The sequence below is a fragment of the Leopardus geoffroyi genome, chromosome B3 (genome assembly GCF_018350155.1).
Source record: "Leopardus geoffroyi isolate Oge1 chromosome B3, O.geoffroyi_Oge1_pat1.0, whole genome shotgun sequence".
Lineage (NCBI taxonomy): Eukaryota > Metazoa > Chordata > Mammalia > Carnivora > Felidae > Leopardus > Leopardus geoffroyi.
This window is the reverse complement of record NC_059337.1, coordinates 134,055,117-134,079,951: the sequence shown is the minus strand read 5'-3', so window position 1 is coordinate 134,079,951 and position 24,835 is coordinate 134,055,117. Positions and strand designations below refer to the sequence as shown.

The 24,835-nt window shown below is 55.7% G+C and overlaps 1 protein-coding gene and 1 long non-coding RNA gene across 9 annotated transcripts in view; one reads left to right on the top strand and one right to left on the bottom strand.

Annotated features, from left to right (window-relative positions):
- TTC7B (tetratricopeptide repeat domain 7B) overlaps positions 1-19,263 on the top strand; it is a 256,147-nt gene extending 236,884 nt beyond the window's left edge. For all 8 annotated transcript variants that reach the window (XM_045451860.1, XM_045451858.1, XM_045451859.1 and 5 more), the window contains one exon: positions 18,305-19,263. In XM_045451860.1, coding sequence (XP_045307816.1) covers positions 18,305-18,526 — 222 coding nt within the window. In that variant the 3' untranslated portion in view covers positions 18,527-19,263. The remainder of the gene's footprint in view (positions 1-18,304) is intronic.
- A 2,793-nt stretch (positions 19,264-22,056) lies between these two features.
- LOC123582338 lies at positions 22,057-24,227 on the bottom strand. Its single transcript, XR_006704329.1, has 2 exons — positions 24,115-24,227; positions 22,057-22,558 (listed from the first exon to the last, which is right to left on the bottom strand). It is a non-coding gene; the product is annotated as an uncharacterized LOC123582338 (long non-coding RNA).
- Between the last annotated feature and the right edge of the window lie 608 nt (positions 24,228-24,835).

The following is a 24,835-nucleotide window of genomic DNA, read 5'->3' as shown; positions in this document are numbered from 1 at the left end:
GGTGAGCGAGAAGGACTTGAATGGTGTCTAACAGTGAACGGGTGCCTTGGTTCCTAGGAGGGATGTGAAACATGCCCTCTCGTGTCTGCTGGAGACCTGATTCTCCTGCTGGGTGCCAATGTCCGGGGGAAGGGGCGTGCCCCAAGCTGATATCAACGGTGACCTTTTCTGCAAAGACTCTTGAACACACGCGCACACACACACACACACACACACACACACACACAACCTGGGATCTGGCCTCGCCAGGAGGTCAGTTTTGATTAGATCCGTAATTGCAATGCTGGCTGATGTCCTTCCAAATGAAGGAGAAACTGCTGGCCCAACCCTGCAGGGGAGCCTAGGGGACATGATGCTGAGTCTTTCTTCATAAAGAAAGGAGCAAAGATGCCTATTGCAGACAACGGCTCCCCCCCACAGGGATCCGAATCTCTCTCCCTTCCTGCACCCCCGCGGGTTTTCTCTCCTTCTCTGCATCCGGGGCGGCGGGAGTCCAGACAGATGCATGGGGCTAGAACCAAAGTCCAAGCAAGTGATCCCTGCAGGGATCCCCCAGAACAAACTAGAAGCAAAATCTGCTTCTTCCTACAGACAACATGCGTTTTTCCAGGCCTTTCAAAGCCAGGCAGGTCAATCGAGTTATAATTGGCAATCTAATTAGAACTCCCACAAGCTGTTAAATTCTTTACCTGCTGCCTGGCATCTTACACAGAGGTGATGCATCTGCCCCTGCCTCTGGCATGATGAAAGAAAGCCGGCTACAATCCCATCCTTCTTGCCGGCAACAGCCCCCTCCAGCTACCCACCCTCCCCCCCCGCCCCCACTGCCACCACGCGGACGCCCACATGCCCACCAGCAAGTATGACATGGGACACAGCCCAGTTGACAAGAAAATTGGCTTTAGAGAAATCAGGCTGAAAGGGCTGTGTTGCTGGATGATCTTGGGAGACTAAAGGGGAGAAACGAAGCCCCCAGCCCCGTTTTCCCGGATGTGGGAGGTGTTCTGAGGGTGGTTCAGTGGTGCCTTAAGCTTCCCGCAAGTCACATTGCTCAATGACAGAAGAAAACGTGTCCCTCTGCTCCCTTTCTGCATCCTTAACCCTGAAGAAAATAGAAGTTTTGTGCCGACCCCCCTCCACCATCAAGACAGCAGTGTGCTTTGGCCGACAGGATGGGCGGATTTTATGGCACCAGCGTCACCTGCATCTTCTGCGGTCCCTCTGCTACTGGGCCAGGGGCCTCTTGTGGCTCCTGCTCGCCGGTAGATGCAGGCAGTGTATGCCAGAGCCGGCCAGCCAGCTCCGTTCATCCTTTCCCAGCTCTGCCCAGAGTGACCTCGTGGGTAGCTTGAAACCAGCCATGGTGGGAGTCTTGATACCCTAGAAACTGGCAAGCACTACAAATCAGGGCTTTTTCTTTTCTTTCAGAGGGCCAGCAGACCAGCACAACACTGGACGTACAGATTTAGGTGGTTTCACAGGGGGAAGGGAGGCAATGGGGGAGCAGTGGGTAGGCAGAGAAGAACACACGTGTCCCTGCCTCAGGACTTCCAGGGCAGCAGGTACTCGTGGGACAGGTAGAGTGGAGCTCACCTTGCCACTCTAGATAGAGACAGAACAGCTATGGGGAGGCTCAGGGGAGAAAGAATGAGACTCAGAATTGCCTGGGTGGGTGGCAGGAGGGAAGGTGTGGTTTGGAGCGAAAAGTCCTACATTTGAATTCTAGCTCTCCCATTCATTGGCGATGCGTAGGACCTTGGACATGCTATTTAACCTTGGACATGTTATTTAACCTCTGTCATACAAGGGGCCCCTGGGTGGCCCAGCCAGTTGAGCATCGACTTGGGCTCAAGTCATGATCTCGAGGTTCGTGGGTTCGAGCCCCACGTCAGACTCTGCTGACAGCTCGGAGCCTGGAGCCTGCCTCAGATTTTGTCTCCCTCTCTCTCTGCCCCTCCCCTGCTCGTTCTCTCTCTCTTTCTGTCTCTGTCTCTCTAAAATAAGCATTAAAAAAGAAAATTTAACCCTCTCCTCCATAACACCTTAGCAGAGCTGTCGTAAAGGTTGAACACAGTTCTGAGCACTCCCAGCACATAAGATCTGCCTGGCAGCTTCTAGTCTTGCAGGCCCTCCTTCTCCCAAAACAGTGTGGCTGTGAGAATCATGTGTGAGGTGAAGAGATCCCCCAGAGGCCACAGAGGATGGCCGTTGGGTCTCCCCACGGTCCTGTTCTTCACCGTTCTTTGAGACAAGGAGAGGGCTCTCTCCCCGGCACAGCATCACCACTGGAGAGCAGCGGGTGCCCGAGTGGGTTACAGGGAGGCTGAGACCTCGTCCCCTCAGCTCCTTGGCAGCCAGAGCCTCTGGGCAGGTCCCCCTGGGCTGTGAGCAGCCACCTGTGTGGGCCCCAGGGAGCGGCACAGTATTACCTTTCCTAAACCCACGTGGCGTGAAAGTCACACGTACTGCAGCTCGGGAGCAATCCTTGCTGTTGCTTTGATTTGCTCTTCCGGTGTCCCGTGTCCCTGCAAATGAGCGGCTCGGCCCCTCCCAGATCTGTTGGGAGCTCTGGGCGTGGGCTTGGCTTGGGAGAAGGCTCCTTGTTACCTACGGCCCATCCAACAGCAGGTGGCCCCTGCATGTTAGCTATGCCCGAAAAGCCTCTGTTCCGGAGACCGAGCACATCACTGTGCTCCTCTCTTCAGAGTTCTGGGGGATTTTTGAGGAAATGACTCTAATCTTGATGCTGATTTATTCCATATTGAAGTGGTCAGTGATAAGAGCTCAATCGTGCTGGAAAAGAAAGTGCCACGCCGAGTCTCTGTCCCATTTCCACAGCAGCCATGTGGCTCCCTGCGGGCAGCTGCTCCCACAAGTCCCCTAGCTCATCTGCCATTGTCACTGTTCCAGTCCTGGGACAAGGTCTGGGGGCCCTGGGGCAAAAGTTTTGGTAAAAATCCTCATTTCTGAGCAAATTGCCTGTTTTCTTCTCTCACTAGAGGGTAGCTCTCCTGTCCTCTGGCGCACCAGGAATGGCACAGGGCGTGAGGGGGAAGCACTCGGGGGCAGGTGGAGCACTGGCCAGCGAGCCCCCTGCCCTGCCTTCCTGCCTGGATTGGAATCTCTCTTGTTATTTGTGGAAAAAATTTTCCAAGGCCTATCAATCCCAGTCCTCTCTCCCCATCAGAAGTATCTTATCATTTCTGTTTGTTTCTCTTTAAACATGGAAAAAATAGCTCATGCCAGACCCTGGCAGGGGTGGGGAAGGCGCCTGCCAAAATGACCTCGTCCCCCGTGGCAGGTAGTGAATCACCGGCATTTGCGTCTCGGTGCGTTGGCGCGTTGTCGAGAGAACCGTCTGTCTCCATCAGGGGCGTGGCACTGCCGTGGTGGCCTGGGGCCAGCAGCCCCCAGCAGGGCCTGTTGAAAACCCAGACTCGGGGAGCACCCCGCTTTGCGTCATCCTGGCGGCTGCCTGTGGAGCTAGTGTTCTCCGTGGAGCCCGGATGCACCTGCATCCCCAGGTGGCCTTCAGGGCTGGGGTCTGGAAGCTTTGCTGGCCATCCAGGCTGAGGGGCACACCCATCGCCCCACCACCCTGACAGCACCGTCTGCTCCTGGGCCAGCCTCCACTGCACCCAGAGGTACAAGTTAGCACCGAGCTTGGGCGAGGTTTCCACGCCCTTCTGGCGGGCCCTGGCCTGGACAGCAGTGGGGGACTGGCTCACAGCTGGGAGATGACACCCATACTGCAGTCATTGATGAGTGCCCACTGGGTCCTAAGGACCACACCAGTCTCTGGGGATACAGAGATGAGTCGCCGAGGCCCCTGCCTCCGGGTGCCTGAGTCTGCACAGGTCAGAAGCTGGTAGCCCTTTGCGTCTGCACTGTTGGCTGTTTGCGCTTCCCAGGGCTTCCTGTAAATCCAGCCGTCTTCCGGTACCGCCACTTTCTGACCCCACTCCACACTGGGCCGAAGTGTCTCCAGCCGCTGGCTGCCTTTCAGGTGTCAGAGAGAAAGCCACGCTGCACTGCCCGGTGACCCCGCAGGCCCCACTCAGCCCAGCCAACACAGCACAGCAGGGAGCGAGGTTCCAGGGCCGCTCTCTGGGCTGTGGTGGCCTCTCCTCCTCCAGGAAGCCCTCCCTGCCCCTTCTTGGCATGCTGTGGGCAGCCTTCCCTGCACCCCACAGACTGCAGAAAGAGGCTCTTCCCTATGGTGCTTTCTCTAGTTAACATTTAAGTTCTCAAACCGGAGGCCTAACAAGTGGTCCGAAAAACACTTGCTAGATGGAAGATTTTACCAAACCCCTAGAATTTTCATATTGATCATCTACTCTTTGTTTTCTAGGCTAGGAAAGTGAGGCAGACAGAAGGTTCTGCCCAAGTAGGATGGTTGGCAGTGGGCCACAGAGCAGGCCCAGACAGTGTGCCCCCCGCCAGCAGGATGTCCCCCACAGCCCTGTGTTCCTGCCCCAGGGAAGGCCAGGACTTTTCAGTGCAGTGACATCCCAGTGGAAGGTGTGACAGCCTCCCCCTGCCCCATCTGAGGACAGGTTAAAGCAGAGGCCCAACATGAGTCTGTCAGGGTCACTGGGAAGGAGGCCCAGCCTTGGACCTTGGGGATGGGGCTGGGGTTTCTAGGACTCCCCCACTGTCGATGGCCCAGGGGCTCCCAGCAAGCCCTCAGCTCAGCTCTGCGGTAGTCACGTGTGAATTACTCTCCTGAGGACAGAGAACCTGCAGCTGAGGCTTGTCATACACATCCCCCACCAGAGCTCTGGGCCATGTCTCTCCCTCCATACCTACCTGTCTCCATCGCCTCATGGGGAGCTAAGCATCTGCCTGGGCCTCCCTTCTCACCTGTGGAAGCCAGGGTGCCAGGACCCCAGGGGAGGGCTGGGCTGGAAGTTTATTCGGAGCTTCCCTGGCCCACACCTCTCTGGCTGAGCTAGACCAGCCTGGGGTGGGACGCCATCTTCCCGAACACACCTGGGGTGGCAGCAGCCTCCCGTGAGGCTGGGAGGCTGGGCCTTCGCCCCCGGGGAGTGATTAGCACCAAACTTTCCACTGCGTGGATAACTCGGGGCCGTGGGGAAGCGCTGACTTCCAGGCCGCCCTGGGCTGCTATGTCCGCCTGACTTGTTTGTCGGGGAAGGTAGATAAAAATAAATAAATCAGTCAACGAGGGAGATGTAGAAGTAAGTCAACAGGAGTCTCTTGCCCATTACCAATGGAAAAGTACGAGCAAGGGGAGCCACATTAGCACCCGCAGAAAATGCTGGCTGGGATGTGGCCGGTCCCACAGCACCAGGGCCAAACTGCAGATTCCTCTCACCTAAGAATTGGTAGCTAATATTTATGTCCACCCTGAGGCTCTGCACTAATACTCGTTGTAACAACCAGGCGTGCAATTTATTTTTTTTTTCTTTTTTTTTTTTTTCCAACGTTTATTTATTTTTGGGACAGAGAGAGACAGAGCATGAACAGGGGAGGGGCAGAGAGAGAGGGAGACACAGAATCGGAAACAGGCTCCAGGCTCTGAGCCATCAGCCCAGAGCCTGACGCGGGGCTCGAACTCACGGAACACGAGATCGTGACCTGTCTGAAGTCGGATGCATAACCGACTGCGCCACCCAGGCACCCCACCAGGCGTGCAATTTAAATGACAGATTGGGTCAGGGGAGGATGGAGAATCATCTGGAATTTTACCAAGAACTGTCACGGGCTTCAGATAAAGAGAATGCCCAGCATCCCAGGCTCAGCAGGCCCTGTCCCCTCTGACCCCTCACCAGGGCCCCCTGCTCAACCCGAGTCACACAGAGGCAGACCTTCTCGCTCATGTCCTTTGATAGTGCAGGGGACTTGCCTAGCAGGTGCACCATGCGGAGCTTTACAGGTGCTTATGCTGGTGTGTGTGTGTGTGTGTGTGTGTGTGTGTGTGTGTGTGTAATCTGTGAGTGCCTTGCCTTGGGCTGCAGTGGATAGCAGGGAAGGGGAAGGGAGAGCTCACCCCACCAGACACAGGGATTCCCCATTGCCCTTGGCCTGGTCTCCAAGGGCCTGCTGGCAGCGGTATCTGACCCTCAGGCTTTACACACAGATCAAAGTGATTCACCTCCCAGGGCTGGGGTGGGGGCTGTGCTTGGGACCAAGAGGGAGCAGCTCGAAGGCTGCCTTTGAGCTGTTTCCAGGGAGGAAGCAGCTGCCTTTTTAGCCTTCTCGATGAAGTCAGAGAGGGGCTCTGACATCTTTTTCCTAATGAAATCGCCGCACCATTCCGAAGAGCAGGGAAAGAAAGGGACTTGGGGTGCTAGATAGCCGGGTCCTAGTTAGGTCAGGAGAGACTGCTGAGAGCACAGGGTACCCCATCTCTGATTTGGAGTGTGACCAGTGTCCTAAATGATCTCATTTGCCAGCAGACATTACAGATGGGGGGAGGGGGGCGTGTTGTAAAATTAACACAGCAGGCCGAATAAAAGGGAGCTGGGCTTTTCCTGCTCTGCATGGCAAAGTCCAGACTTCGAGGGACTGCTGTGCAGGTGACCGTCTGGGCCACTAGCACAGGGTGCTGGATGGGGTGGGCATTCGTCATGTCACGCAGATGTGAGCAGCCCCATCAGCCCCTCTCAAGCTGGGTCCTGTGGTGCTCACCTAGGTCCGGAGAGCCCACAGTCTAGCCCCACTGGAGTGGCATCCCCTGCATGGAAGAAGGACCTAGTGTCCAGGCTCACAGAGCTGGACAGGGAAGTCCTGTCCCCAGAGCTCCTTCTGCAAAGAGGACTGCTCTCTGGACAGCCCAGTCCAGAGCCAGCTAACCCTGAGAAGCCCTCTTAGAATGTGTCTCTTGGTCCCCTAAATGCCCAACACCTTCTAGAGACCACGGTACCCTGACCTAAGAGAAACAGCCCTGAGCTGGTCCTCCACAAATCTGGCTTCTGAGACCCAACTTGGCCTCTACCTGGCTTGGTGCCTGAGCCAGGTGCTTGCCCACCCAGGACCCTTTCCTCACTTTTCTGTCATCAGTGAAGCCCCTCCCAAGCTTGGCTGCCCACATGCCTGTCCACAAGGAGCTTTTCGAAGTAGCTCTGTGGCCATGAGCCAGTCACGCCCAACTCTGAGCGTCAGCCTTCCCTTTAGTTTAAAAAAAAAAAATGGGTGGGAGCATTGTGTTATCTCTTCTGGGATGTCCTCCCTTGTGCTCCTTCCAGCAGGCCTCACTCTGTCCCAGATGCTGGACCTCCACATGTACAGTCACCCCTGCCGGGCTCAGGGAGCTCTCTGGGGCGGGACCCTCAGCAAACTAGCCCCCACCCCCCCCCCACACACACACACACTGGTGCCAGAACACCCACAGGTGCTCAGTGGAGTTTATAGAAGGGAGGAAAGGACTAGAAACGGCTTTGGTTACAGCAGACCAAACAGAGCCCCAGCCTGGGACCTCAGTGCTGTTCCTCAGCTCACTCTGTGACCTGGGTAGATCAGGGCCCCTGTTTCCTGCCTGTGAAATAGGAGGGTGGCCCTTTGGGGAATGCTCATGTGCCCTTCTTTGCCATCCCTGACCACCCTCTGGGCATTTGTCTACAGCAGCGGCAGGCTGTGGGTCTTTGGTGCTGGGAAGCTGCTGGCAGGCGGGCTGACTGTGGTCCCTTCCCTAAAATGTCCCACTGATCCCCAGCAACTGTTCTCTGAAAGCCACCACAGCACGTGGATATTTTGGCACCGACAGTGAAGTACCCAGTTTCAAAGAAATTAGGCCAGAGGAAATTTGGGGCCAAATTGGGATTTCTGTGTGAAATCCACTTGAGGCTGGACGGGCCCTTTGGCTTATGACCAGACTGCCCCCATCCTCACTGCTGGCACGTTTACTGCTGGACAGCCTATAGCTCTGCTATTTGAGGAATCAGCTCCTCCAGAATATTCCAGACCATTCTGGAAGAAAGCAGCTTTAAGCAATGCCAGTCAGATACTTTAAGAAAAGGAAAAGCCACAGTCACATTGTCTTGGGGCTTAACCGCTCCTTCTTCTGAACCCACCATTCAGTCTCCTTTGGGTACCATGCTCAGAAGCAGAAGTCAGTGAGGTGGGGAGATTAGGGAGGCCTGAATTTACTGTTCCTCTAATGCCCTGGACTGAGAGAGAGAGAGAGAGAGAGAGAGAGAGAGAGCTTGTGTGTGTGTGCGTGTGTGATTCTGGAAGCTTTCTTCGGATCCTGAAGGACTTTCAGATATAAAGCAGAGGGGACTTTTTCCATATGACTCAAGAAGACTAAATGAACATCAGAGAACAGTAATTAGATAAAAAGCCTAATTAGGGCTCTACATTTTTAACTGACAGTTCAGACTGCCCACTAATGGTGTGGGCTGCCCGGGGTGGTGGTGAGCTCCCCGTCACTGGAGGGTGTAAGCAAGAGTGGGAGGCTGCCTGTCAGGGACTGCAGCAGGGGCTCGTGCGTCATGAAGCAGAGGCCCAAGCCCCCTCCTCACCCCAAGGAGCTCTGCTTCCGTGGATGGTTGGCTGCTGGCTTAGAAAAATAAGAGGTTTGGGAAAGATTGAGTTTTGTTTCCTTCTGAGTTGAGTTAAATGCTATAAAGGCCTGGTCTCCAGAAGGCACATTTCTTCAAATAAAACACTTGACCTGGAAAAGGGGTCTGTGAGAGGACAGCTTCCCACAGCCGGCCGATCTCCTGCCCGAACAAAGGTGCCAGCTGCCTCTCGGGCACGTCTGGTCCTCCCTGGGTGAAGGAAGGGAGGCGTGGGGTCTTTGCCTCCCTCCTTCTGGAATCCTCAGCACCAATTCACAGCACACCCTGAGGGAAAGCCTCCACAGGGTGTCTGTTGGGTTCAGACCACTGCCCCTCCTCGCCCAGGCCTGCCCAGATTGTCCTGTGATCTCCACCATGTCCATCTCTGGCCCCACCATGGACGGAGCGAGGCCAGCTACGTGGGGGCCTGGCTTCCACTCACCTTGTCACAAGGAGCCACTCCTCAGGGCAGCCTGAACAGTCGCTGGCCCTTCCCCAGGAGCCGCTCAGCCCACATCTCCCTCCTCCCCTTTGTCCCTCAGCCTCTTCCTTCCTGCTCTTCAGCCCCCGTCCCCAGTACCGGATGTCAGTGGCCCTTTGCTCTGAAGGTCAAGCGGCCTCGTGAATGTTGTGTCCCTACACGAGGGCCAGGTGGGGTGGATGGGACCCGGACAGCCGTGGGTGGGGGCTGCGGCAGCCTCACCTGCTGTCTGTGGTTAGATGGGTGTGCGGCTGCCGGGAATGGCTGGCCCCAGCCTTTGGGGAAACTGGGGGCAAAACTAAGTAAAATGGCTAAAACAAAAAGACCCACCCCATAGCAGTTTCTACCCAAAACTTCTGACCTGCCGAGCCACCGCCAGAAGGCTCTTCTCCAGGGCGCCCCAAACTCATTCTTGACTGACGTAGCAAAGGGGGTTGAATTGCAGCGTGTGACCCCCGCCGTGCTCTGGAGGTGCAGTGGGCAGCGGCATAGGCTGTAGGGCAGTGACGCCTGGCATCAGCCGGGACACCTAGAATCTGGCCTCTGGAGCTCCTGGCCCGGTTAGGCAGGCCCTTCCAGGCCTGGCATAGTTGGCCAAGGCACACACGCTCGGCCCCCTGGCAAGCCAGCGTGCATTTCTAAGCACTCAAAACACACAGAAATGAAACATAAAACAGAGCCCAGGAGAGCCCAGACCTCACCCAGAGCCGCTGGAATCCAGGTAGAGAAGCTGAGCGCCACCCCCACCCCATCCGAGTGTGTTTTCAGTTCCTTTTCAAGGCATCATTGGGAAGCAGGGCGGGGCTCAGGCTGCCCCTTCAGTTGCGCCCACAAAATGCTGGTGCTCACAACTGTCAGTGCTTTTGATGCTTCCCAGAGAAGAAAGGGCCACTCCCGGGGCAGGGGGGGCCGGCGGCAGCCCCCCACCTGGCCTTCCCACCGCTGCTCCTCCCAGAAAACCTTTGCAAGGCCACCGTCTCCCGCGGGCTTCTCAGGGTGGCCCTGCTTGGCAGTCCACTTAGATTCTGACTTAAAAGGAAACTATCTCTGAGGGCACCGCCACTACCACCCGGCTTCTCTCTGATGGATCGCATCCTCAGGAAGGAGAACGCAAGTACCTGACCAGAATGGGGACTGGCGTCCTGCTTTCCTCGGCGATGCAGTATCTGTAGGGGAGACGGCGGCAACCCCCTGGGAACAGAGCGCCTCTTCCCGTCGGGCTCAGCCGCCTCAACGATGTCCCCAGAAGGCACACGTGGAGGCTCTGAGCGATCGGGCTCTGATGCGAGTGTGGACGAGGGTGACCCGAGGCCAGGCCTTTTGGTACTCATTGGTCGAGAGCACTGGCAAGAAGTCATGCCCGCCCCCGTCCTCCCACCATCAGACAGCGTCCCGTGCCATCCGCTTGTCTATCTTCCCACCCGTTCACCAAACACTGACCAAGAACCCCCTCTGTGTGCAAGGACAAGCCAGATGGCCCTTGCTGTCACAAGCTCTACCCAGAGGCACACAGGACGGCCGTGGAGAGTCCTGCAACCCTGGGCATCTCGGGAGGGCCTCCCCTCCCCCTAGGTCATTAAGGGTAACGATAACGGTCAGGGTCTTGTTGATGATGGTGACCATTCACCAGAGGTTTACTGAGCGCTCTACAAACTTGGGCTCTTGTAGCCTCCTGACCCTCCTGTGAGTTGGCATTTGTCCCCATTATACAGATCAAGTATCTGGGACCTGGAGGAAGTTGTCCAAGTCACTGGTGGGACTGGCTCACACCCAGTCCCAGTGAGCCCCAGGCCACGCTCTTAACCTACACCTCCCACTCTCTAAGAAGGAGCCGGGCCTCTCACCTGCGTGGCATGGGTCCTCTGGCGGTGGCCAGAGCCCGCAGAGCTCTTTGTAACCCCTCGCCCGCGTCCTGATCCCCAACAAGCTACCTCTAGTCAGCACAGCCGCCGCTCAGGCTACAGCCAGGCAGCTCTGTCACCGTCCCAGAGGGTGACGGGCTGAGGAGATGGGCTTTCCTCTAGCTGCCGTCACAACAGAAGTCCCACCAGAGGGGAGGCTTCGGTGTCTTTGTCCAAAAGTCTTGGAGGTGCCAGTTCGGCTTGAGTGGCCCAGGAGGGGCTGCAGATCTGGTCCTCAGCCCATGTCCACTTCCTCCAGGGACAGCCTTGCCTTTAGGCCCCTGGCTCCCTGTGGGCCAGAACCACCTGGACTTGGCCAGCAGTGGCCTTAAACGTGATCCTCGTTTCTTCGATCTTTGGGGGCTCCTCATTTATTCGTTCTGCACTGAATACGGCCCCGCCTGCTCGGCGTCGAGCCTGCCAAAGCAGAGACGACCCACAGCTTGCCCAGCCCCCGCCCTCCCGCCTTTCAGAGCGAGGCCTAGTTGGGGAGCTGGGACGGAGATAAGCCACCTTGACTGACGTAGCACCTGTCGCGTAGGACGGTTAGGAAAGCATTTGGCAATCAGTAACACGCAGCGTGTTGGCTATCACACTTTGCCCATTAAAGATTAATAGAGCCTATGGGGCGCCTGGGTGGCTCGGTCGGTTGAGCGTCGGACTTTGGCCCAGGTTGCAATCTCACAGCTCGTGGGTACGAGCCCCGCGTTAGGCTCTGTGCTGACAGCTCGGAGCCTGGAGCCTGCTTCAGATTCTGTCTCCCTCTCTCTCTCTCTCTCTCTCTCTGCCCCTCCCCAGCTCGTGCTTGCATTCTGTCTCTGTCAAAAATAAATAAACTTAAAAAAAAAAAAACTTAAAGATTAATAGAGCCTAGTGGATCCATGCATTTGTCCTTGCAGGTTTACCTGTATTTTTGGAGGAACCTCCTGACAATACTGCCCTAAGCTCCCGCCCTCACCCCCACCCCTACCCCACCCCCTGCAGTGATTTAATGGTGGAGTGTCTGACCCAGGATGGGAAAGAAAACTCTTTAAATACTCCAGTCCCACACCAGACACCAGACTTCCTCCCACCCCCCAGCCTTGGTGCTTCCAGCAGCCTCTGCAAAACCCAGGCTGGCTCGAACACAGCAAGGGCACCTGCTGGTCTCTGCTCCAGAAGTCAAGAGCAGCGGCCCCGGGGTGGAGTCTGCAGCAGCAGCCTGGCGCGGCATGGAAAGCACAAGGGAGCTGTTCACCCCCACCCTGCTGCTGGCCGTTTGATTTCCGAAGCATCCTTCCCCGGAAAGAGTGACAGGCACACGGAGACTGCGGCTTAACCCCCGAACCAGAGCTGAGCTGCAGGACTGCTTTTTAGTGGTGGCTCGGCATTGAGAAGGATACTTTCCTGCAGGGACATTATCTCTCTGTGCCTGTACCCCTACAGGGACAAGCAGTGAGCCCAGCAAAGGGCCATCTTGGCACTTGCACAGAGCACCATGGGGATGTCTGAAATAGTGGCTTTTGTCCTGCCTCTTTGCTATTGGTCACCTGATCCAGGGCCCCGAGTGCTCTCCAGAGCGAGGGCTGTAGCAGGACGCCTTGGGTACTAGAGCCCACGCAGAGCTCCTGCACAGGTGCCCACGGCATGTGGCAAGGTCTTTAGTCCTTGGGCATCAATTATCTCACACACACACACACACACACACACACGACATGAGTGAGGAAGATGCTAACCGTCCTCAAATTAGCCAAGTCCATTTTGTCTCATTTGAAATAACAGATTTAATTTAATCTCTCACTTCCAATTTGGTGTGGCACCAAGAGCTTATTTGTACAGAACACGTGATTATAATAATCACAAGCTTGGGAGGCTGTCTTCATTTGTGTCCAAGAAAAGGGACAAGTAAGTTACCTCTCAGTGATTCCCCTCTTCTCAGAAGGCCGGCCCAGCTGGCTCCCACGGTGGCTCAGGAACCCCAGGGCTGGGAAAGGTGGAAGCCTGTTTGCACAACCTCCAAGAGAAGAGAAGGGGCTGGTGTTAAGAGAAGGCACGGACCATGTGAGTTCCCACCTCAACCTGCACCAGTGTCTTAGGTCTTAGGGAGCGATTGCACGATCTGGTTAGGATTTTCACTGGGCCCCGAGCTTTGAGAGCAGACTTGACCTCCTGTGTGTCGCCGGAACGTGGCTGGGCTCTGGACAGTCACTCAGTGGGGTTTTGGATTTTGATATGGGAGAGAAGGCGGGTTGTTGCGGTAATGAAATATGTCACTCATGGAGAGCTCTGTCTCCTACCAGCCTGAGTGCTGGGAGCCGGACCCGTGCCTCTGGGTAGTGCTGCCTAAGGGGGGCAGTGTGGCCCAGGCTCTTGGGGGAATGGTGATCTGCAGGGCTTTGAGCAGATGGACTTGAACTCCAGCAGGAGGGGCCAGACCAGGAATGACTACGGTTGGAGAGGGGGAAGAAGGCTGGGGGAGGCATCCTGCAGAAATGGGTGGGCTTTTAGACCAGCCTGGCTGAACCAAGAGGTCTGTCCTAGGAGGAAGTTGGATCCAGCCGTGGTGAGAACAGTTAAACGCGAGCCTCACGAGTTAAGCCTTTGGTGGTTGGAGGAGAGAGGAGGCAGGGCCTAAAGAAAAAGGTGTCGGGATTCTAGTGCATAAGAGCACGGCAAAGCCAGGGAAGGCCTCTCCCAGCACACCGGGGCTTGGGTGGCATGTCATTCATGACAGCCAGGCGTGTCCAGGTCCCAGCCCACCTCTGGCCAACCTGCTGGCGATGCTGGCCCCAAGCAATGGCTCAGACCCCAGCTGGAGCTTGTCCTGGTTGATCCCATTATGTGACTGATTTCTGAGCTGCTCTTGGCTTGCTGGGGCACTGGGCAGAGGCTGATTTTTCATTCCCTTGCCAAGCCTGAGCTGGCAGCCCCTGGCAAGCTTCTGATGTCTCCCTGAGCAGCTCCAGCTTTAGGAATTAATTCCACTAAACAGATTGCTCAGGAAGCTTCAAGGTCATCTGGAAAGGGTAGCCTGTTCCTACATTAGGAATATAAGTCCAGGTACACGGGCTGGAAATTTCCAAGCCCACAAGACCTGTGCGACACTGGACAACATGAAGACTCTTAGCTTCCCAACACTGCAGGTGATCGGTCAGATTAGTCCATTGGCTGGTTCTTTGCAAGCATTTGGGAGTGGGGAGACGTGTCCCCTGCCTTAGACCCTGGAGCCCCCATGGTAGGCTACACCCAGAGACAATAGCCTGCCATCTTCTCAACAAAATTCCCAGTTAAAAGGACTGGTGACCTTGTCCCACTCCAGCAGGGTGGGGGCAGGTCACTGCTGCTGAGTGCAGTGGCCTCTGGGTCTTGCTGGGCCAAGGCCCTGGTCCTTCTGGGTCTCCACATCTCATTGGCCCCCAGTCCTTTGGCACCCACGTCCATGCCAAGCCTCAAGATCATAGCTAGCCTCTGGGCCACCAAAGGGAGGCAAGGAGCTGTCCTCATCCTTGAGTGAATATATAGGATACTGCCAAGCAGCAACCCGAGCTGGAGAAAAGCTGGGCTGGAGAGGAACCATCTCCTGGCCATAACCACGGGGAGGAGTGACAGAGCCAGTGATCAATGGTTGGAGAAGTGAAAAGGAGACCCAGTGCGGCAGATGCCCATTTGCCATGGCTCAGATGTAACTGGGTCAGTGCCCAGGGGGCTCCAGGCTTGTCTCTTAAAGCGACAGAGGCAGCAGTGAGCAGGCGGGCCAGCTGGGAAGGTGTGCGGGGAGCATGGGGGCTTTGGCCTCCGGCAGACCTGGGCCGGCCCGCAGCTCCTTATCCATTGGCCCTGGGACCTTGGGCAAGACTCTTGGCCTTTCTGAACCTTGTCTCTGTATCTATAAAGCGGTGGTAATGTAAGACGAGCCAAGCACAAGTGCCTAGCATCGTGCCTGATGCGGAGAAAACATTCCACGTAGAGGAAGAAAGCAGAGCCTGTCGGGACCCAGACGGTATGCTCGGCCTGCCGCCAGGTAACCAGGGACGCCTCTTTCCATCTTACCCGGTGGCTTGTCCCTCCTCACCCATCTGCCCGGCACACGCAGTACGTGTCTCCCTGCCTGGGAGGGCCACTCAGAAAAAGGTGGTGTGTATTCAGTAATTTGATGCACTGAGAGAGAGTATGACAGGGTCACTTGGGTAAAATTCATGCCACTGCTTGCCGCCTTCACCCTGACCCCCTCCCTCCTCTCACGGCTCTGTTGGTTAAATCGGAATATTCTAGAGTGAGCTCAAGCTGATAACCTCGCCCGGAAGGAACGAAGGCAGGAGCTCGTTGGCCCTCACATCCTGCTGCCTGCAAGCCGGGGAGGGCCTCTCGTCCTTTCCGCCTGGACCTCCAAGATTGAGAAGCGTGGGTGTCAAGCTGCCCCAGTGTCTCTGAAGGAGGGCCAGAGGGAGGATGCCCCACACGCAGCCCCCCCAGGAGGTGGAGGTGGCCGCTTGTAGCCCCACCCCGGACTCCGCATCCGAATGGATGTCAGGCAGGCCCTGAGAGTTAGGATGCGGGTTGTAGTCCCGCTCTGCAGCAGCTGGCTGTGCGCCTGATTCTCGGAAGCAAGGCTGCTTTCCAGGCCCTCAGACGCCACCTCCAGGGCCACACACCCTGGGGGAGAGGCCAGCCCGAGCAGCCCACAGGACCTGGACACCGCCCACGGAGGCACCTTCCTCACAGCCTGTCTCGGAGGCCAGAGCTCTTCAGAGTGGGCCCCACCTGGTTCCCCGGTGCTCACGTTGTCTGTGGCCTATGGCTCAGGCCACAGCCAGCCCCCTGGAAGGCGCGTTTATGCCCCCTCCCCAGCAGGTTCTGCTCCCGAGAGCCTACCTGCTGGCCCTCGCCCCTTGGTGACGCATATGCTCGAGAACACTGGGGGTGCCTCATCAGTTCTGCGCATGAACCACAAAAAGGTAGAGCAAGGCTTTACCGGGAAATTTAGGAAGAGATACGCGGGACCAGCCGACCACGCCATGTTCTTGGTTGGGAAAACCCAACACGGTAGATGTCAGGCTTCTCCACACACACCCAGAAGGTTAACGCAAGCACGATTCAACTCCCGAAGAGAATGAACAAGATGATTGTTAAGTTCATCGGGCACGGTCGTGCAAATACTCAAAAGCAAAGGGAAGGAGGAGAGGCTCTCGTCCCCACCCCCGCCATTAAAACATGATGTAACAGCAATCTTAACAGCACAGTACTGATGCAAAGGCGGGAGGGGGTTGTTGTGGCTCACTGGAAAGTTGTAGACGGCCCCGTGTTTCATGTAATAATTCACTTCATGACGGGCAGCGCTTCACGGGAGGGACGTGGAGGGAGGGGTAGCTAGTTTGTGTCCAGCAGAGAAGAAGAAATCCAGGTAGGTTCCTGTCTGCCAAGATAAAGCAGACAACTACTTAACAAAGCGGGATTGAACGCACATCAGTTCTTTGAAAGTATAACTTTCAGAGCTTTGGAGTGACCAAAAAACAAAACAAAACCCACTAAAGTTCAACAAATCCAACTTAAAAAACTAAAAACTTTTGTTCAAAGAAAAAAATCTCAAAAGTTAAAGAACAATCTAGACAAGTATCCTTGCAGATGAATAGCAATCTTCTAAAAGACTTGTAAACAAAAGCATGGAAAATCTTTAACCTCAATTGTTGGGGTTTTTTTATTTTTATTTTTTTGAGAGAGGGAGAGAGAGCAGGGGAAGGGGCAGAGGGAGAGAGAGAATCTTAAGCGGGCTCAGTGCATGCGCAGTGCAGAGCCCAACACGGGGCTTGACCCCATGACCCTGGGATCATGACCAGAGCCAAAAATCAAGAGTCAGGTGTTCAAGTGACTGAGCCACCCAGGAGCCCCAACCTCAACTGTTACTAAAGAAATGCAGGTTTTACTAAGGACAGACGTTCTGCATTTATGAAATTAGCAAACATGAAGAGTAATGATAGTGGGGGACAGGGGACCAAGCACTGGAATTCTGCGGATGGGTGAGAAAGTGACATGGCCTGGGGCACCTGAGTGGCTCAGTCGGTTAAACGTCCAACTCTGGCTCAGGTCATGATGTCACAGTTGGTGAGTTCAAGCCCTGCATAGGGTTCTGTGTTGACAGCTCGGAACCTGGAGCCTGCTTTGGATTCTGTCTCTCTCTCTCTCTCTCTCTCTCAAAAATAAACATTAAAAATTTTTTTAATTATTAAAAAAAAAAAGAAAGTTACCCTTTAGGCATATAATTTGCAGAGTATTTGGAGAACTTAAAAATAGTCACATCCTCTAACCCGGTCAAGGTCACTTTGCGGAAATTTGCCGTAAAGGAAGAGTCTCCAAATTGCTATCAAGCTGGTTCCATTGAGCCCCTTCCAGGGCTGCTGCGAGGAGCCCACAGAGGCCGCTGCCCCCACCCCAGCGTCCCCCCCAGAATATGTGGGTATTCTCAGTAAGGTTCCATTTACCCACAGGTGAGCAGGACTGTAGAAAAGATTTGAGATCTGCCATTCTGTAAGAGCACAGAGGCGCTGTCTGGAAAGACCATCGCAGCATGATTTATAATAGCAAAGGGAGGGGCACCTGGGTGGCTCAGTCTGTTGAGCGCCTGACTCTTGAGTCCAGAGTGGTGGGATCGAGCCCTGTGTGGGGCTCCCTGCCAAAGATTCTCTCTCACACCCGCTCTCTGCCCCTCTAAACAAATAGAATAAAGTAAAAAAAAAAAAAAAAATAGCAGAGAAAGTGGGCACAATTTCAGCGTGTTCCCCGTGAGGGAGAGATTGAGCAAAGAGAATATATCATCGGATGAAAGAATACAAAAATATCGGTGATCAAGATGCATAACTTAGAAACACGGTCATGGTAAAACATTTGGGGACCAACCCCTACGTCCTAATTAAAACTGTGTAAAATGGCGGGCGGGCCTGTGGTGAGCAGGGGACAACGAAGGCAGGGGCTTGTTTATGGTAGGGGGACTGAAAGCAATAAAAAAAGGTCTGTTCTAGTCACCACCATAAGTAATGCCACAAATGACATTTCTTCAGGTTAGAAAACCTGTTACGTATCAGCCGGTACACCCGGGACGGCCCCCTGGGTCAGTACAGACTGGCCTCTCAGCTTGGTTCGCTCCTGGGGGTTAAGTAGTAAGATGAACCGTGTGGAACTGCCTTTTGTATCTTTCAAAAAACGGCTGTACGTAGGCAACTTCATACAGTTCGAGCAACTCTTTGGAACATTGCCCCTGAGTGCGGGAAGGGTTCGAACTTGCCGGGTGCCCAGCCCGGTGGAGATTCACGCCAGCCTCCCAGAAACGTGCAGAAACTCCAGGACGGCTAAGAGCCTAGAGCTGCAGAGACTCTCTCTCTCTGACTGTCTGTCTGTCTCTCTCTCTCTCTCTCTGATGACTGCAGGCCCTGATTCTTCATCAGCTGGGCCGCTACAGTCTGGCAGAGAAAATCCTCCGGGACGCCGTGCAGGTGAACTCGACGGCCCACGAGGTCTGGAACGGGCTGGGCGAGGTCCTTCAAGCTCAGGGCAATGACGCGGCGGCCACCGAGTGCTTCCTGACAGCCCTGGAGCTGGAGGCCAGCAGCCCCGCCGTGCCCTTCACCATCATCCCCCGGGTGCTCTGAGCAGGCCCCTGCCAGCCTCACTGCCGCTCGGGCCCAGGAGGCCCCGCCCGGGGCGCCCCGCGCCGAGGCCGTGGCTGCACATGCGATTGACCACAGTGAACTCACCAAACAAGCCCCGGATCGTCGCTCTCCCCACGTGCATTTCTGTTGTTTTGGCCAGCCCAATGATAGTTTCCAAGCCCACCGACATTGTTCAAAATGGATTATGTGCCATATTTTGTTAGCTGACATCCAAGTTTTAAGTAAAACAATAATGGAATGAATCAGTCAATGTAGAAGAATATATTCAAAGTTAAAGTTCACTGGCAGAGCAGATTATTTTTATCAGAGCTGTAAAGGAAACTCTCCTCCCCGTCACCACTCCTCCCCCCAACCTCGGCCGGGAAACCAAATGTGAATTTTCTGGTTCCCACCTCAGTCCTAGTCCAAGCCAGGACACCAGCTGACAGTTTCTCGATTTTGTTGTCAGTAACTGTACCATGTGATGAATTCCTCTCCTCACTTAGAACAAAGCCTGAGTCCGAGAATATTTATATTTCACCAATATATGCCTGTTACAAGAGAAGGGAATAGGAGCTATTTAAGTTTAACTTTTTTATGTGAATTCAGAGTTTATTTATCGATGGAAATATGTACAAAGAAGCTTCAAATGGAATATTTACCGACATTCCTTATACATGACAGACACTTGGCTAAATGGGAAGATGATGTTAATAATAAAATGATTTTTAAATGGACCCGTGGTCTGTGGTGTTGATGAAAGCCCACAGGGCTGAGGGGCTAAGGCTCAGTTTGCGGGGCGGGAGGCCGTGTGCGCCCGGGACCCGCCCTGACCTTCCTGTGGAAATTCACCTTTCCCATCGCTCCCCTGCTGTCTGGGATTGGAGCATGGTGGGACTCGGGCCCGGCTATTGATCTCTGCATTCACGGGCGCACAGGATCAGGAATAAAGTGACCCGATTAAGGCAGGAGGTGTGAGGAAAGGTTGTTACTCTCCATGCTGAGTGGTGTGGCTAGGACTTCAGCAACCCTCCTGCCACCGTGGCGGGAGGGAGGGCAGAGAAGTGTTAGAGACAAATGTGAAGCCAGAGACTGACTCCAACAGGATGGATAATAGCAAGAGCCAGAGAGGACCTTCCAATCCCCCGGGGCTGCTCAGCCAAGCAGATATGGGGCAGCCCCACCTTGCCGGGGCCCAAGAAAATGGGGGGTGGGGGGCAGGGGCTGAGTTCCAATCTCGAGGCCCCCCACCCAAGCTGAGCGCAGCCTTCCTGACTCACTGGGCAGGCAGGTGAGGGGGCAGCTGAGGTCTGGGGAGGGACCATTAGCAGAGCAGGTAAGCCCCCCAGCCTCAGCACTGGCATTGCCAGGGGGCATCTGGGGCTGTGGATGGACAAAAATCATGGAATTTTCAACACTAGATACAGGCAGGAAGGGGCAGGTATCCAGTGGGGTAGCAGCTCACCCTGGCTGGAGGCTCAGGGCCCAGCCCTGCCATCCTGTGTAGGAGTGTAGGGAGAGGCCTGCCCAGATCAGGACCAGGAAGGCAGGAGCCGGGACTACCCAAAAATAACGGCCCAGGGACCATACCGGCCATTATCTCCCAAGCCAGCCGTGTGCCAGGCCCTTGCCTCGGAAAATCCCTAAGACGTCAGGCTGTGCAAGGACACTAGTGATGGATCGTGTCTGCCTGCCCCCCATCCGTCCCCTCCCCAGGGTCCCATCTCCCTCGGGAGAACCCCCTCCCCCACTCTCCATCCACGTGGCTCAAAGATAAGCACATGGGCCCCGCCTTGCCAGCCAGCCCCCAATTTTAGTGGTTCACGTTTGGGCCTGTGGTCCAAGCTTGACCAATGGGAACGGGGGGCCCACCTAGGATTTCTGTTACGGAAATAGAAAAAAAACCCTCTTTCTGTTGGGTTTGATGTCCTGAAGGGATGCCAGCCTGGGGTTGCTGCTGGCCACAGGCACCGTGTGGGACGGCCTGCCTGAGAGTGATGCCAACTCAGGAGGAGAGAGTGAGGAGACAGGGACCGGATCCCAGACTCATAGCTGGAGCCCTGGAGCCCCAGACTTTTCCATCACGGGAGCCTATGCATTTCCCTGTTTTGCTTGTGCAAGCAGAGTGCGTTTCCGTGAGGGGCCGTCACTGTCCAACCCCATTAGGGAACTCTTTCCAAACCCCTTGGTCCTCTTCCTTAATCTCACCTGCTCCCCACCCCCCATTTTACCTGTCAGTGAGGCCGGTCATTTCTACCCGGATCCTATGTCCATTCTCCCTCCCCACCTGCCCCAGCAGCCGGCCCCACCACCTCTGACTGGACCACTGCAGTGTCCTCGCTGCTCCTCCCTTGTGCCCTGCAATCCGTTCTCTGAGGGTCCTTTATAGGGTGAGGGTTGGATCAGGCCTCTGCCCACTTCATCCCGCTCCATGGCTAATCCCACTCTTTCTTGGAACCAGGCCCCGAGCGCCTGCGGCCTGGCCCTGCTGTCCCCTCCTGCTCCCCATTAGTCTCTCGCTGCTCCGGCCCTGGTCTTCTAGCCTGCAGGGCTTTCCCAACCAATGGCCTTCATTCACTCACTCATTCATTCATTCACTCATGAACAGACCAGGGAGCAGAAGCTGAGTGGGTGAGACACCAGCCTGGGGTCATGTGAACACTACCCGGCAGAACCCAGATTGAGACCCAGGCCTGAAGGATAAACCTTTGAAAGGTGCCTACGGCTGCCCAGCTGAGGAACAGTGAGATGTGGCAGTTGCCGTGTTCGATTTATTCCCCTCCCCTGGTCTCAGTCTTCCCATCTGTAAAATTCCTTCATTCATCCCTCCATCCAACAAATATCTGTAAAGTGCTCACAACACCGGAACACCTATTGTAGGCACTGAGGGTAAGCAGCACACATAAACGGCGCTTACATTATCATGGAAGAAAAGAGAGAAATATATAATCTGGTGTATGTACCATATACACACAGTGATACAGGTATGCAGGGGTGCAAGGGGGCATCAGAGTTACGGTTTATAGGAGATGGTTAGAAAAGCTTCTGATAGGGGCGCCTGTGTGGCTTGGTCGGTTAAGCGTCTGACTTCGGCTCAGGTCATGATCTGACGGTCCGTGGGTTCGAGCCCCGCGTCGGGCTCTGTGCTGACAGCTCAGAGCCTGGAGCCTGTTTCAGATTCTGTGCCTCCCTCTCTCTGACCCTCCCCCGTTCATGCTCTGTCTCTCTCTGTCTCAAAAATAAATAAACATTAAAAAAATAATAATAATAAAAAAGAAAAGCTTCTGATAAGGTACCATTTGGCCAGAACAAGCCAGGCGGATCTGTGGTGGGGGGGTGGGGGAGGGCATCCCGGGAAGCGGGAACAGCAAGTGCAAAAGCTCATAGGCAGACGGGACAGGGCGGTAAGGAGGAGAGGAAAAAGATGAGTCAGAGGGGCTTAACAGAGGCCAGATCATGCAGGGCCTTGTGGCCCACATCAAGGGTGCACATTAGCTTCCTGTGGCTGCTCTAAAAAAATTACCACAAGCTTAGCAGCTTAAAACAACACACATTTATTCTACCGTTTTGGAGGTCTGTGTTGGCAGGGTTGTGTTCTTTCCGAAGGCTCTAGAAGAGAATCCGTTTCTAGAGGCTGCCGTTTCTTGGGCTCGTGGCCCCACGTCACACCACACTTGCTGCCACTGTTACGTCACCTTCTGCCTTCTGTCCTCGCCCGCCTCTCAAAAGGAGGGACCTTGGGCCCACTTGGATAATCCAAGATAATCTCCCATCTCAACGTCCTCAATTTAATTCCGTCTGCGAAGTCCCTCTTACTACGTAAGGTGACACAGTCACAGGTTACAGATTGCGACACAGACCTCTTTGGGGGAGGAGAGACGTTACCCAGCCCACCCGAGTGGGAGACTGTCAGGAGGGCGCTATGGTTCCTCCGGATGAACAGGATGGTGGCGAGGCCGAGTGGTCAGGTGTGGTTGGACTGAATATCTTGAAGACGGAGCCAAAAGGGTGTGCTCACATGTAGAACCAGGGCTGCGAGGGGAAGAGAGAAGTGAGGGAGGATGGCAAAGGTTCGGTCCTGAACCACAGGATAAAGGGAGCTGACGGCCCCGAGGGGAGGGCAGGTTGGCGAGGTGGGAGAAAGGCAGGCGTTTGTTGTAGGCAGGTTGACTGTAAGACGCCCGTGAAGGCTCCGAGTGGGGAGCAGCCGGCTAGACAGGGCTGGCACACAGGCGAGACTCCGAGATGAGGGTGTAAACGTGGGGGCATCAGTGAAGGGGGCTGTGGTGGGGCCGCCTCAGGAGTGAGTGTAGACAGGAAGGGGAAAAGTCAGGGCTGAGCGCCAGGGCATGGCAAGGTTAACGGGTTGGGAAAATGGAGACGGACCGATAAAGAATGAGGAGAAGCAGTTGTGAGGGAGGAGAAGCAGGAGAGTGAGTCTCAGAGGCCAAGGAGGAAAGGTAGCCGGCTGTGTTCCGTGCCCAGAAGGCCAGTAGGCCAGGCCTAAGAACGGACCCCTGGGTTTGCCACCATGGAGGTTGGTGATGGTCCTGATGAGAGCTGTGCTATGGATTGAGTCATGCCCCCGCCCCCTATTTACAGTGGAGGCCCTACCCCACAATGTGCCTGTATTTGGATATAGAGTCTAAGGAAGTAGTTAAGGTTAAATCAGGTCATAAGTGTGAGGCCCTGATCCAACAGGATGAGTGTCCCTGTAAGAGGAGACACCAGAGAGCTCACACTGTCTCCCTCTCTCTCTGCCGTGTGAGCCTATGCGGCCAGAAGGCGGCCGTTCTCACCACAGGCAGAGGGTTCTCACCATGACCCAGATGGGCCAGAACCCTGGTCTTGGACTTCCAGCCTCCAGAACTGTCAGAAAATAGATTCCCGTGGCTAAGCCCCCTAGTCTGTGGTATTTCAGTTATGGCGGCCTGAGATAACTAAGATAAGCTGTTTGGACAGAGTGGTAGGGTGGAGCCAGTTTGGAGCGGGTTCAAGAGTGGGAAGAGAGACTGGAGTGCAGACGTCTCTTTCAAGCATGTCACTGCCAAGGGACCCTGAGAAGGTGGGGGCACAGGTGGGCCGGGACTGTTTTTAAGATGGGCTCACGCTCAAGTTTGCAGACGGGACATGGATGGACTAGGAGAGCAGGGCCGGAAACTGCCGGAGCTGCGTCCACGAGCAGCTGAGAGGCAGCCGGCTGCTTCGGCCAGTTTCCGTGGGTAGAGCACCTGACCCCTGATGCCGATGAGCCTCGGTGGTCCTCTTCCTGTGGCCCCCACCTCTCAGCAAGCTAGAGAGCCAGCTGAAGGTGAGGGTGAGGAGAAAACGTGGGCAATTGGAGGGGAAGGGGGTGTGAGGGGGCCAGGGAGGGAAGGAGGAAGAGGTGAGGGGAGAGAGGAGAGAGGAGGTTCTTCTTTACAAGGAGCCAGCCCCTGCCGGCAGAGAAGGATCTCGGGGACGGGGCCAGGTCGAGGCCCCGAGGTGTGGGCTGTGGCAAGGGCCCTGCACCCCCTCGGGACTGAGAGGGATGTGAGCTCAGATCTCCCCGGGGTGAGAACCAAGGCTTCCCATGTTTGTGTCCTTACCTGTCTTATGGCCTAAAGGAGGGCACACAGATGGGAGTACTCCAGATGGTCGCTCAGAGCTCCCCTGTGGTCCCATGGTCGTCCCTACCCTCTGCCCGGCACCCTCCACCCTGTCAGTGAGGCACCTGGGAACCTCCCGCCCTCACCCAGCCCAGCCAGTACCGACTAAACTGGGCCAGCAGCCCTTCCCCTGCACCCCTACCCTGCCCAGCCAGAACCCACTAAACTGGGCGGTGGGGAGAAGGGGATTCCGAGGCGCGCTGCCATCCACTCTCCCATCCCCACCCCCAGCCCTCCCCTGAGGATTGGGGGGGGGGGGTGCCTGTCACTGCTCAGCTCCCCCTTTCCTCGTCCCCTCCTATCTCCTTCCTGTTCTCCTCTCCTCGCTACCTCTCAGGGCTGGCAGGGTGGACGTCATCCAGTGGGGGGGCACCAGTTGAGCTGGAGGACTGGTGACTAGCACTCTCAGCCTTGAGTGCGGCGGCCGGCCCGTCGGCGGGCGCTCCTGTCCTTCCCTGCCCTCCCTGCCCCTCTCTCGGTTCCTCTCTCTGTTCCCTCCTGCCACTGAGAGCCACACGCTGACCGCCAGTCGCTGAGACCTTGGTCAGGGCCAGCAGGCCCCCCGTGTCTCCCTGTGACAGGGAGTGGGGCCCCAGGAGGCTGGCCCTCTGTGCTATGCTGCTCCTGCCACTGGCCTTCCTCTCACACTTGTTCTCGCTCA